At 48.9% G+C, this 13,649-nt stretch overlaps 1 protein-coding gene across 2 annotated transcripts; it reads left to right on the forward strand.

Annotated features, from left to right (window-relative positions):
- Positions 1-1,928: 1,928 nt before the first annotated feature.
- MLF1 (myeloid leukemia factor 1) lies at positions 1,929-13,649 on the forward strand. Of its 2 annotated transcripts, XM_068200163.1 has the most exons (8): positions 1,929-2,077; positions 6,984-7,158; positions 9,849-9,893; positions 10,707-10,796; positions 11,102-11,230; positions 12,753-12,912; positions 13,174-13,306; positions 13,455-13,649. In XM_068200163.1, exons 1-8 carry the CDS (start codon positions 2,031-2,033, stop codon positions 13,555-13,557), a joined length of 882 nt encoding a protein of 293 aa, XP_068056264.1. In that variant the 5' UTR covers positions 1,929-2,030; the 3' UTR covers positions 13,558-13,649. The 2 variants fall into 2 exon arrangements, with proteins under 2 accessions (XP_068056264.1, XP_068056265.1); XM_068200164.1 differs by lacking the exon at positions 9,849-9,893.

Raw genomic sequence — 13,649 nt, forward strand, 5'->3', positions numbered from 1 at the left:
CTGTCCCAGGCTGCTCCAAGCCCAGTGTCCAGCCTGGCTCTGGGCACTGCCAGGGATCCAGGGGCAGCCCCAGCTGCTCTGGGAATCCCATCCCAGCCAGGAATTCCTTCCCAAAATCCCACCCAGCCCTGCCCCCTGGCAGTGGGAGCCATTCCCTGTGTCCTGCCCCTCCTCAGATTCCCTCCAGGAAACAAGCTGGGATAACCAGGTGGGATTAGAAGAGCCTGAGTATTTCCATGGCAGCCAGGAGAGGGGATCCCGTTCCATCAGGATCCATCTCGCTGCAGGGATCTGGCCCAGAGGAGACAAGAGACATCAAAGGAGAACGAGCTGAGGCTGCAGCACTTCTGCAGGTCACGGCAACCAGGTGATGCTGCAGCCTCAGCTGCTGGAATTTCCTCAGATCCCAGGGTTTGGGACTCGCTCCAGGCTGGAATGGGAATGTTTCTGGGGAGTGACTGGTGGCAGGGAATGCTGCCAGGGAAAGGGTCACCCTGATGCCTTCAGTTCAGCTTTTGTGTTTTCCAGACTCTGCACTGCCTTAGTGTGTGACTCTGAACTCCACACACAGTGCCAGCAGCTCTCCTCACAGCTCAGGCACACACAACAATCCTTCTCCAGCCCCAGAACCAAGGACACCACTGCAGCTTCAGCCCAAAAAGTGCAAACAGCAGGGAATGGAGGGGAGCAACCTGGGAGGGTGGGACTGCACAGCCTGGAGCTGGAATTGGGCGATGAACCCAAAATGGAAATGGACCGAAACTCACAAAAGTGTGAAAACTCGTGACTCAGGGTCCATCTGGGGCAGAGCCACGGCCGGGCTCCTGTACTGCCCAAGGTGTGTCCTGTAAAGGCCTTTTATAAATCCCTGCTTTATTCCCTGATCCTTTCCAGCCTCTGTTCCAGGTGACCTCTGGGGAGGAGGGAGCAGCAAATAAACCAGCTCAGGGGGGCAGCTCTGCCTCTGCTGGGCTTTTTACGACCAAATCCCGTTCCAGTTGGGATGGGTTTCATTGCTCAGACACAGAATTCAGCTTTGTTTCAAGCCACACACAGAATATTACAAATATTTCAGTAATCTCAGCCTCTGCACTCCAGTTACTCAAACATTTTAGAAGTATTTAAAACTGCTCTGAAGGTAAAGTCTATTCACGCTAAAAACACCACAAGCAGTGTCTTTAGCATAGTGATTAAATAATTTACAGTGGTCATTTATTAATTACTTGTCAATATTCTGATTAACAGAGATGCTGTGGCTGGTTTTAGGGCAGCCATCCCAGGCTGGAATGTTCACTTGTCACAAACCAGCCAGGCGGATTTCCTCTAACATAATCCCTGCATCAAATACAAAAATTCTGCAAATTCTCCTGCTCCTGGAACTTCATCTTCTCAAAATGTCCCGTGATTAATGCTGGGAAAGATCTCCCACATCCGTGCTTTCACTGAAACCTCCCTTTGACGACAATTCCAAAGGTTTGCTGGCTTCCCGGTGCCTGCTGCATCCCTGGAACGGCTGCTCCTGGACTCCTCTCGGTGCCGTCCCACGTTCCGCCCGCTTCCAGCCGCCGGCAGGAGGCCGCAGCTTTATTTTACTGCCATCTACTGGGAAAAAAAGAATTTTTTTGTTCTCAAATCCCGAGGAGCCGGACGCGCCTCAGCCCCGCGGGGGCCGGGCCTGGCCCCGCCTCGCACTCCCCAGGCCCGGGGCGCAGAGCGGGGCTGCGGGAGCGGTGGCGAGGCCGCGATTCCCGTATGTACTTCCCGCGGTTCCCGCGTTTATTTCCCGCGGTTCCCGCATGTGATTCCCGTGATTCCCGCATTCCCGGAACTTCCCCGGTTCCCCGGAACCTTCTGGAGCGGCGGCCCCGCGGTCGCCACGGCAACGGCGGCGCGCGGGGAGCCCCGCCCCCCCGCGGCGCGCCGGCCAATGGGAACGGGCGGGGGTGGTCACGTGCGCGGGCGGGGCGGGGCGGCGCGGTGAGGAGGGGCCGCGCGGGGCCGGGGGCGCGCAGAGCGCAGCGGCCGCCGCCATGTTCGGGGGGCTCCGGAGGTGCTTCGAGGACGATCCCTTCTTCAGGTGAGGGCCGGGCGGCTGCGGGGCACGGCCGTGAGGCGGAGGGGGACCGGCCGAGAGGGGGCTGAGGCGGCGGTGGGCTCCGACGGGCCGGTCCGGGGCTGTAAAGGGGAGGGAGGGGTGGGTGTGTGGGGCCGACCGTTGGCTGAGGCAGCTCCGGGGGCCGGGGCAGGTGTCAGGGCCGGGGCGGGTTAAAGGGATCGAGGCAGGTGGAAGGGATCGAGGCAGGTGGAAGGACTGGGATCGGGACGGGTTAAAGGTGTTGGTGCAGGTGTCAGGACCAGGGCGGGTTAAAGGGGTCGGTGCCGGTGGAAGGACCGGGACCGGGGTGGTTAAATGGGTTGGTGCGGGTGGAAGGACCGGGATGGTTAAAGGGGTCGGGGCGGGTGGAGGGACCGGGACCGGGGTGGTTAAAGGGGTTGGTGCGGGTTCCAGGGGTCAGTGCCGGTGGAGGGACCGGGACCGGGGTGGTTAAAGGGGTCGGGGCGGGTTAAAGGGGTCGGTGCCGGTGGAAGGACCGGGATGGTTAAAGGGGTCGGGGCGGGTGGAAGGACCGGGACCGGGGTGGTTAAAGGGGTCGGGGCGGGTTAAAGGGGTCGGTGCCGGTGGAAGGACCGGGACCGGGGTGGTTAAAGGGGTCGGTGCCGGTGGAAGGACCGGGACCGGGGCGGTTAAAGGGGTTAGTGCGGGTTAAAGGGGTCGGTGCCGGTGGAAGGACCGGGACCGGGGTGGTTAGAGGGGTCGGGGCGGGTGTCAGGACCAGGGCGGGTTCCAGGGGTCGGTGCAGGAGGAAGGATTGGGGTCGGGGCCGTTTCACCGCCCGTGTCCCACCCGAGCCCCGCTAAAGCCGTTGTAGGGGTTAAACGTCCTCAGCGAGGTTCAGTAGCGGAGACTTGAGTTTGCCTCCCCTCTCAGCAGGGAAGGGTTTAATCCACATTTCATACAGAGGAGCTCTTCACCTCCTTGGCTGGAGATTCTGGAGTTTGCTCTTCAGTTTCCTAAGTACAGGTTCTGAGCAGTGCAGCTCATCCGGATTTATGTGCGTGTTTAATTAATCACTTAGCCGCAGGCTGTCTCTGCACTCCTCTCAATGCCAGCACTACTTAGAACACCAGGTGTCCTTCAATTAAAACTTTGCCACGTGTGTGTGAGAGCACTGATGGCAAATTGTCTCCTTGTGCTCATTTCCCGAGGGGACAGTGGTGCTTTTCCCCAGCAGATTGGGTTTTGTTCTTACTCCTGTGAGGCACAGGTTGTCCAGAGAAGCTGTGGCTGCCACATCTCTGGAATTGTTCGAGGTTGGACGGGGCTTGGAGCAGCCTGGGGTGGAACAGGACCTTTAAGGTCCTTTCCAACCCAAACCATTCTGTGGTTCTGTTTCCCTACCATGAGCACAGTGGTATACACTTGAATACTTGTGTATTCAAGTCTGAGCCCAGTTTATTCCCTGTGGGAATCTTCTTTTGCCCCTGGAACCTAAATATAAGTAGTGAGTGATGCAAATGCTTCTCCCCTCAGCCAGAGCTGCTGAATTACCTGCTCTGGTCCCATTTCATGTCTTTGGTCAGAAACTGTGATTTATAGTGGATGAAAATGGGATCAGAGCATGCTGAGGAGTGTTGATAATTATTTCAAATCTTTGAAAAAACTCTCAGGAATTTAATTAGCCCAGATAAGGGGTGGGTGAGGAAGGGAACAGCAGGCCCTGTGATGTGGTTTGTTGTCTGGATCTCCTGGTTACTGGGAGCTCTGGCTCGGGCTGCTTAAAGAAGACACTCCTGCAGAGCCACAGCACATTCCAGGGGAATTCCCAAAGCTGTGCCACATAGACTAGCACTCTTGGTTTCTAGGAATATTCCTGCTGTTATATGAACTTGTGAGTTCTGTTTGGGAAACTTCCCTATGCAGATCCACTGCATGAAATTAAAGTAATAATAGAAATTAGGTCTTGTTTGAAATAACATTTGCTTATTTATTGATTTATTCCTTGTTATTGTAGCCACTGGTGTAGGGAAGGAGGGATTGCAGGGGGTGGAGGTGGGGAGTGTGTGTGAAAGATGAGCTGGAAATTGAGACTGTCAATTTTCTCAGCACTGTCCTGTCAGGCTGCTTTGCATACAGTGAAGGAAATGAGCTGATTACCTCAGATAAGATTAGCTTCCAAAATAGAGTCATAATGGGCTCCAGCTGCCTCATAAGGAGAGAGTTTGGTGCTGAACTGGAAATAGTGCTGGCTTGGAGCAGCTGTCCCAGGGAAGCAGCAGTCACTCACCCAAAGGTGCTGGGCTCCATCCCTGAAACCCTGCCCAGGTGCAGGAGTTGTTTGCCCTGCCAACTGCACGCTCTGCATTTAATTCTCTTGAGTTTGTTGTGCCAGGTGCTCTCTCCAGAGGGAATCTGCAGCCTTACATAACTTCCTGAGTAGGGAAAACAAATCTAATATTTCCATCTAATAGCTAATTAAAGAAATCTATATTTATATCTATATACATCTAATACAAAGTACAGTTTACAAAAGTGATAAATGGGATTTATTGTTCTAGGACTGATTTTTCATGCACTGATGTAAGCAGTAACATTATACTTGCATGTTTAATGTCAGGTTAAACATACTAGACAAAAGTCTGTTACTGCAGAGTGCTGGAAGAATAAATGTATAAATTGTCTCCTTCCCGAATTTAATTTAAAAAATAATTTAGTGTTCAACACGTGAAGGGCACAGATTGGTGTGCAAAGCCCTGTAAACTCCTCACTTTCTCCTCATCACTTCTATGCTATAACAAAAATCACGTCCTTCTCATCAAAAGTATCTTCCCCTCCCAAAAAAAGGTCATATTTAAAGTCAGTAATTGTTAAATTAGAGTGCCTACACCTGCTGCCATCCCATAAAATCTGTGCTTGGAGCAAGGATCTTAAAATCCTGCAGGTCCCCTGCAGAGACTGTGCCTTGTTCGGTACATCTGTTTGTCAGGGTGAGCTCCTCCTCTTGGCATTCTGGCTTGAGTTTCAGTCATTGGAACCATCAAGGTTTAATTCCTTGGAAACTTTGTCTTCCACATGGATTTTCTGTTCCCTTTCCATTAGGTTTTACCCTATCCATCTTTTAATTCCTTGGAAACTTTGTCTTCCACATGGATTTTCTGTTCCCTTTCCATTAGGTTTTACCCTATCCATCTGGTTTTACCCTATTCCAGATCATACCAAAATTAGGGTGTTTCTTTTGAGGCTTTTCAGCATTGAGTCTTTCTATTAATGATACCCTAGAATTGGGAATTGGGAGCCTTTCCTTCTGTTCCTAAGGCTGCCATTCCTCAGTCTGATTTCCCTGTCCCTGGTACTAAGGAGCTCTCTGTGTGTGATAACCAAACCTCTCTGGGGTTTGGGATCTGCTGGAATTGTGCACATCCCGTGGTGGTGCCCGTGTGATTCCCTGCCCTTGGCTCATGGCAGCACTTTTTCCATCTGTTCTTCATCCTGGGCTGGGTGAGCTCCTTATCAGCCCAGGGCTGGAGCCAAGGCTGGGAGAAGGGCTGCTCCATGGCATCACTGGAACACTTCAAAAGTCTCTTCTGGGATGAATTTAAGTCTAGGTATAGCTTAGAGGGACATTTTTGTGTTAAAAAATCTTACTTCACAATGAATCCAACCTCGTGTTTGTCTTTTTCACTTGAAAGGGAGAAAAAGAAGCATTAAGTGTGACTTTGGCACAAGATCAAAGCAGCCACGTGATGTGGGAACTGTTTTTTGTGGGGCTGGAGATAAGAGGTGGGGAGCAGCAAAGCTGGGCAGGAGATCACTGGGCAGGGAAAAGTAATGAGCAGCCTGGAGCTTTTCCTCCTGAGATGTCCCGGGAAAGGCTGTGCTGTCCTGGAGGGTGTGGAGAGTGCCAGGAATTGAGGGGAAGGAGGATGAGGTGTGGTAAATAAACATACCTGGGAAGTGACTGTTCACAATAATAAAGTGGTTTTCAGTGGGGTAGCAAAGAGGAAGATGAGATGGAAGGAGGAAATGAAGCAGGGTCATTTGTGTGGGAAGTGTTCATTTGCAGCCTGGCTCTCAGGCAGCAGCACTGCTCATACCCTGTACTTGTGAAAAATTCCTGCTTTGCTCTTCTTTTGGCCTTCATTAGGAATATCAGGGCTTGTCCAGCTTGGAGAGCTAGGGAAGTTGAGCAATGTTTTCCTTGCAAGCCACGCTTTGGGAATACCAGTGGAGGAGGGGGAAGATAAGAGGAAAACAAAAAGGCAGTGAGAATCTCTTTCCTAAGCACAGGAAAGGGGTGTGGGAACAGGATTTATGGAGAGGGAAGGCACAGGTGCAGCAGGGGGTGACTATAGGAGATGGAACTGGCCTGAATTGAGAGGATAATGGGTGTTTTTAAGCATGTGGGACAGGGAGAAGGAAAAGGAGGATGGGAACTGTCAGCAGGATAAATTTGAGGGATGAAGAGGCATCCAGTGGGACACAAGTTCAGTGAATAGGACTGTGCTAAGCTTCGGAATATGAAGGGGGAAAACTTAAAATAAATTACTTTAATGTCAGGTGTTGGAGGTGGAAATAGTAAGAAATAAAATATGTGTCAGTTTATTGTTCTGGCAGGTATTAAACACAGGCTGGAGTAAAAGGTGTAATCAAGGATGGATATTTTGGAGAAGATGAGGAAAGAAGAAAAGGAATAGGCACACACGGGAGGGCAGCTGAGAGAAAGTAGATCTCAAACACCCAACCTGAGAGATGGGAAGGGAAGAGAAAATCAGAAGTTATTAGGAATGAGAGATTGCGCAGTTGGGTCCCATTAAAGTAAAAAATGTGGATAAAAACCCCTATGGAATGTTAAAAAACAGAGTTTGAGCTATCCTGGAGCCATTGTCCCTCAGCTGGAATAACCCAGTGCCTCTCTGGCATGCAGGGATCCCTTTGCTGCCCACCATGAGCACATGAGGCAGATGATGAGGAGCTTCTCCGAGCCTTTTGGGCGGGATCCGTTCCTGAGCCTCCCGGAGGGAGGGGAGAGACCGGCGGAGAGGAGAGCGGGCGGCAGAGCCCAGCAGGACTCGCAGGTGGCCACGAGGGGCACCCGCAGGGTAAGTGGCCCCGAGCTCCAGGGGCTGCTCCTGGAACGGGCATTTCCTGGGAAACAGCCTGGCTCTGCTCTTGGAGCCTCCTTCAGCTCTTCCACCACTCGGGGAAACACCAGGGTTCCTCTCTTGGTTCCTTGTTTTCTTCTACTTCTGTGCAGATGAGCAGAAGCTTTAAGCAATGACCCTGGAGGTGTAAGGGGCCTTCACACGTAGCTTGAAGGGGTGTAAGGGGAACATTTTCCTACAGATGTAACACACAGAGATGTTCAGAGATGTGTCATGTAGCTCAAGGGAAGAAAGAGGGCTAAACCTATTTTTGGTTACACTTAATTTAAGACTATATGGCATAAGTGAACCAGAAGCCAGTTCATCAGCCTCATGTGTCCCTTAAGGAGATCTGACCACGTTCATTAAGTCCTGATATTAAATAATGGTACTGCATCTGCAGTTATATTGAAACCAGTAAATTCAGTTCAGGGGAAGGAGTATACTTTATTTAAATGGCTCACTTGGTGGTTTTTTTTGTACACGTAAGTAAGAAAGAGACAAAATTCTTGTTGAAAAGCTCTGTGGATTATGCTGTCACAGCACATTTCTTATCTCTGCTAAACATCTGTCAGGGTTTTACTGACCACTGAACAGACAACATTTAATGAACAAACTGATCACTTACCCAGTGCTTGCTTTCATAAATATAATACATTAAATGTTTCTGTTAGAGAAAAGCGCTTTTCTCTGTTAGAGGAAAGTGTCCCACACTCTCTGCACATGTATTTCCTTTTTATGTTAACTTGACTTAAAAAGGTGCCTGGGTGTGGCTGCCCTATCCCTGGAAGTGTTGGAGGCCAGGTTCTTTCCAGGTCCCTTCCAGCCCCACCCATTCCATAATTCCATGATGTATTTGTGCCTTCCCTGTGCACTTCAGTCCCTTGTGTGCAGCTATTTCAGTTTGATTTCCACAAGCCTGGCTTTCACCACCTCAGGAATATCCATCCATGGATTTTAAACCCTGTTTCAGCTTTGCAGCTGGGAATAAACACTTCATGCTCTGAATTTGGGCTGATTGTTAATATTCTCTCAGATGTAAGAAACATGTAAGAATTAAAGCTCAGGGAAATTGGTGTGAAATTCAGTATTTCTGTGTTACCAAGTGAAACTGATGGTCTGTGTTTAATTGAAGTGTTTTTTCAGCTCTGGGCATGCAAGACCATGATATCTAACCCTTATCTAGAGCTGTATTTATAGAGGATTAACGTTGGGAGCTGGTTCCTTTCCCTGCAGATATTCAGCAGCTGCCTCCCTGTTGCTTTCATGCTTCCCACTGGATTTTCAGAGACCGTTGGAGAAAAGGCAGGTGACAGGCTGGTGGCCAGGCCAGGGCTGGAACAGAGCCTGTCACCTGCAGCTCCAGAGGGGAACTGGCACATTCCTTCCCCTGCTCATCCAGTTCCTGGCAAATATAGAAACTGCATCTAATTAGGGCATCAGCTTCCCTCTGCTGATCCTTGGGCCTTGCATCAGTGGTGCCTAAATCCAGATCAGAGCTTTTCCTTTAGAGAAAGAACCTGTAAAGCTCAGGGGTTGTGTCCCTGAGCTGTGTCCTGCCCTCTCTGTGTCCCTGCAGAGAGGGACAAATGTGAGGCCCAAACCCTTTATCTGTGGCTGTGGTAAAAGTTACAGGTACAGGAGCTCTGTGGCAAAAGAATTCCACAGCTGCCAAAGCCTTCCCAGGATCTTCTGATGTTCCTCCTGTTCCACTGAAGAGCTGTCAGATGTCACACCAGTCTCAGCACTGATTGCTTTGCCTTGTCTTCTCAAACTGCTGCTCCACCAAGGACTGAAAGCCTTCAAATTACATTTTTATGTAGGAAAAGGTGGAGCTTTGCTGCCATGTCAAAATACACTTAATTCAAATTACTGACACGGATTAGTAGTGTTGCAATAATTGGATTTTTTGGGATATCTGATGAGCCTCTATATCAGGCAAATGTTTAACAGCTTTTAGTGGCTTTTTAGTGTTACAAAATAGAGTTTATAAGCTTTGTATGCCTAATAACTCTTACTGGTGAGGACTTGGTATTAAGAGAAAAAAATATATATTACTATTTAAAGCTCTGCCTCATCTGTCCTGACAGAAACCTGAGGAGTTCCTAAAGCTATTCCAGAACTGGAGAATTCCTTCTTTTTCCGTCAAAGTTCCTGCCAAGGGTTTGGTCCTGCTGGCACCCCATGTGTCTGCAGGCCTTATCTGACTCTCCAGTCTGGGTTTCCTGGAAACACCCCTGTGTTTCCCAGGATCTCTCTGCCCTGCCTTGCAGGACTCCTCAATATCCGTGGGATGATTTGTGGATTTTAATCAGCTTTCAGGGCTGCCTGACTGGAATGGAGCATTGCAGGGTGGGGCCTGAAGTGTGAAATCAGCACAAAGGTTCTTGTGGGGCTCAAAAGTTTGCCAACCTCCAAGTGCTTTTCACACACTCTTATCAATAGTTATTAGATGTGGTGGCAGTTAGGATTTTCTAATATCAGTATAAATATATTATTTCCACATACCCAGGGATTGATTAATTAATTACCAAGGCCCTCCTGAGTGCTTTTGATTAGATGGGAAATGTTTCATGTGGTCTGCTGCATATAAAAGTAATTTCTGCTGTTCCTGATAATAATTCCAAATGTTGCTCCTTTTTTTCCAGGCCACCAGCTTCTCCCTCATGCCCTTTGCAGGTTTTGGGAGAGGGGTTAGTATCCCTGGAGTAGCTGCTGTGTAAGCTATGTGTAACCAAAGCATGGCAGAGGCTGAGCTCTGTGCTTGCATCCTGCTTGTGGTGCTGTTTGCAGTTTGGGAATAAGAAAATCCAGGGAAAATCCTTCCTGGGGCAATAACCTCTGGATGTGGATAATCCCCAGGGAAACTGCAAACTTGGAGTGGAGAATGCTCTTGTGGGGGTGGCACAAACCCACTGCTGCCAGTAGGGCAGAGCAGCCCCTGGAGATGGGATTGGAGTGGTTTCCAGCTGTGGTTTGGGCTCTGGAATATCCTGTAAAATACCCATCATCTGCCCTTAGTTCTTTCCCAGAGGATTCAAATTTCTTGTACTCAGAAAATAAGTTGAAGATTTTCTGTCCTTTAATTTTACTTCATTTTGGGCTTAAATGCAGCTTTAAGTTTGCAACGCTGAAATACATAACTCTGGAAATTATTTTATTGAAATTTAAACCCTGAAGGGTCATACAGAGCAGAAGCTGGCGAGGTTTATGAACACATTTGTGAAAGAATTGGATATTTGAATATCCAAGGAACATTTCTGGTAAATAAACTCATTTTGTGACCAGTTTGACATCAGAGTGACAAGTCTTCCACTTTCATCTTGCCAATATTTCCATCTTAATCCAGCTCCCTCAACTGCCTTTTGAAAAGATGCATTTTGGCTTGTCTGTGTGTGAAGTGCAGTCTGAAAAGCTTTTTGAGTTAAAAATGCATGTGAAAACCAGCTCCAGGACCGGGAGAGTTGAGACTGTTTTAACTGGTCTTTTTTCCCCCCTTTTTTTAGTGGGATGCAGATTTTGGGGATCCATTTTCTGCAATGGACAGGATGATGTCAAACATGAGGAACAGCATGCTGGAAATGCAGAGGAAATTTGTGAGTTCTTTTGGAAATCATTCTGAAATTCATCACACTGGAGAATGCCAGTTATTTCAAATATTCCTCAGAAAATAATGCCAAGAAAAATGGGACTAATCTCAAGGAGACAGTAAAAATTGAGGGGGTTTTGCCCAAATTATACTGTGTTTATAATTTTTCTTTATTCTTTGAAGATAACACTGAAGTTTTATGTGCTGCCAGGAGGGTTAATTTTGTGAAGGGATATTTTCCATAATAAAATAATAAGGAATAACTCTTACCCAAGTTTTAACTTCCATTCATGGACCTGCCTTGCTTTGTAGGATGACCTGTCCATCCAGCCCGAGGGACACAGTTTCAGCTCCTCCTCCATGATGACCTATTCCAAAGTGGGGGATGAACCTCCCAAAGTTTTCCAAGCCTCGGCCCAGACCCGCACAGCTCCGGGAGGGGTGAGTGATGCTGGGATCCAGCACTGGAGCTGGGCACTGCCCACGATTCAGGTGCAGCCACACCAAAGCAGTGTCTGCAGCTTCTTTTCCTGCAGACAGTTACTCCTGGAATTCACAGAATCCTGGCATCACTGAGGTTGGATGGAGTCCAGTCTGTGCCTGATCCCCACCTTGTCACTGGGTGCCACCTCCAGCCCTTCCTTGGACACCTCCAGGGATGGGCACCCCAGACCTCCCGGGGAGCCCTTTCCAATGTTTATTCACCCTTTCCATGGAGAAATTCCTGCTGATGTCCACCCTGAGCCTCCCCTGGGCCAGCCTGAGGCTGTTCCCTCTCCTCCTGTCCCTGTTCCTTGGGAGCAGAGCCTGACCCCCCTGGCTGCACAAAGAAAATTTAGGGATTGAGGAAAACACAGGGCTCTCAAACCTGCTCTGTATTAAAGGTCTGATTCCCTCCCTGTAATTCTGTGCTTTAAGTACACTCCAAAATAAATTATAGTCCCATTCAAGGCTGGGAAAACTGAGCACAGAGCAGCAATTTTCCAATGCCCTTCTCTTTGCTGTAATGAATCCTTTTCCTGTCTACTTAAACTCCAGGAGAGGCATTGATTTATGCAACCCCTGCTTTCAAAGCACCCCTTTGCCCAGACACTTACATAACCTGAGCTGCAGCTCCCTTGCAGCTGTTGTGTCTAATCCTGCCGGGAACTGGGAGTGGGAATGTGAGCCTGGCCCGGGCCATGAAAGCCTACACAGGATCCCTAAAGGCCATGGGCAGGATTGGCTGGGAATGTGTCCCAGCTCCAGCACACCCGTTATCACAAGGCTTCTAATAATAGCCCAGGACACTGATAAGGCCAGCCTGGCTTCCAAGCCAGTCGACACCACAGCCCAGTAACTGGTTGTTCCTCACGCTGGGAATTTTGGCATCGGGTGTTGCTCTTTCTCTTGCCAAGGAGAGTGTTGGAAACTTGGCTCTGTAGCGTTTTCAAACTGAGGGGTTTTCCCCCAAGAATTAATACCCAGTAAAAAAACTTGAGGTGGTGTTTTACTTCCTCTCAGGTGGCTGAAGGAAAATAGGCTTGATTTGTGTTTTGTTGGTGTGTTTGCAGCCAACACAGGAAATTAGAGAATTGGAAAAGCCTGGAAAACCTGACTTTTTTAAAGGAAAGATGTAAAACTACTGGGGGAGGAATTAACCCTTTGCGTTGGCCTGGAGTAACCAGGACAAGGGGGAATGGCTTCTCACTGCAGAGAGCAGGGTTGGATGGGATATTGGAAGGGAATTCTTCCAGGGAAGCTGGGGCTGCCCCTGGATCCCTGGCAGTGCCCAAGGCCAGGTTGGACACTGGGGCTTGGAGCAGCCTGGGACAGTGGGAGGTGTCCCTGCCATGGCAGGGGTGGCACTGGATGGGCTTTAAGTCCTTCCAGCCCAAACCATGCTGGGCTTCTGTGAACTCTTTTACCTCATTTTTAGTGGGAAGGACACTCAGTTCCCTTTTTGGTTTTTTTTATTTAACAGATTAAGGAAACAAGAAAAGCACTGAAGGATTCTGAAAGTGGCCTGGAGAAAATATCTGTTGGTCACCACATCCAGGATCGGGCTCATGTCATCCAAAAATCCAAGAACTCCAAGACTGGGGATGAGGAGATGAACCAAGAATTCATCAACCTGGATGAATGTAGGTGTTTTTAGGGAGCTAATGGGCTTTACCCTGTTTCACACTCTGATTTGGAAGCTCCAGCTTGAGATATCTTAAAAGGCACTTTTAGAATGAAAGTCTCCAAATCCAAATTCTCCTTTACAGATCCCCAAAAACAGTTGCAGGCCATGTGGAGAATTGTAGACTACAAAGTTAAAAATGACTACCCAAACTCCATAATACTCATTAAATGTTTTTTCCACTCTTTATTAACATTTCAAATAAATGTATCTTTTCCAGCTGAGGCTGACACCTTTAATGAGGAGTGGCAGAAGGAGGTCATGAAGTTCAGGCCTTGCCGAAGCAGAGGAGCTGTGGAAGCTTCAGGATCCAGAAGTGGCCATTACAGCCTCAGGGAAAGTGGATCAAGAAGGTAAAAATAGCTCCCTGCTATCCTGCAGGATAAGGAAATTCCAGCAGCAGAAGGAAAATGCAGTTCTGGAGCAATGTTCCAAGGGGAACTGCAGGTTTTATTCCTCCTTCCTTCATGGAGATTGTGACCATTGTTGTTCGTTTTCCAGAGAGAAGCCACTTGGAGCTCCAGGATCCAGAGTGCCCAGGGATTCCTTGGAGGCTCTCAGTGTGAAAGGAACACACGTCCCCCTGAAGGGCTCCAGGAAATAACTGTCCCCCCTCCCTGGGGATGGAGGTTCCCTGGAGCAGATGATGGTGCTCAGTGCTCGTGTCCATAAAAATACACCTGGATTTGTGACCAA

This window comes from Anomalospiza imberbis, chromosome 10 (assembly GCF_031753505.1).
Source record: "Anomalospiza imberbis isolate Cuckoo-Finch-1a 21T00152 chromosome 10, ASM3175350v1, whole genome shotgun sequence".
Lineage (NCBI taxonomy): Eukaryota > Metazoa > Chordata > Aves > Passeriformes > Viduidae > Anomalospiza > Anomalospiza imberbis.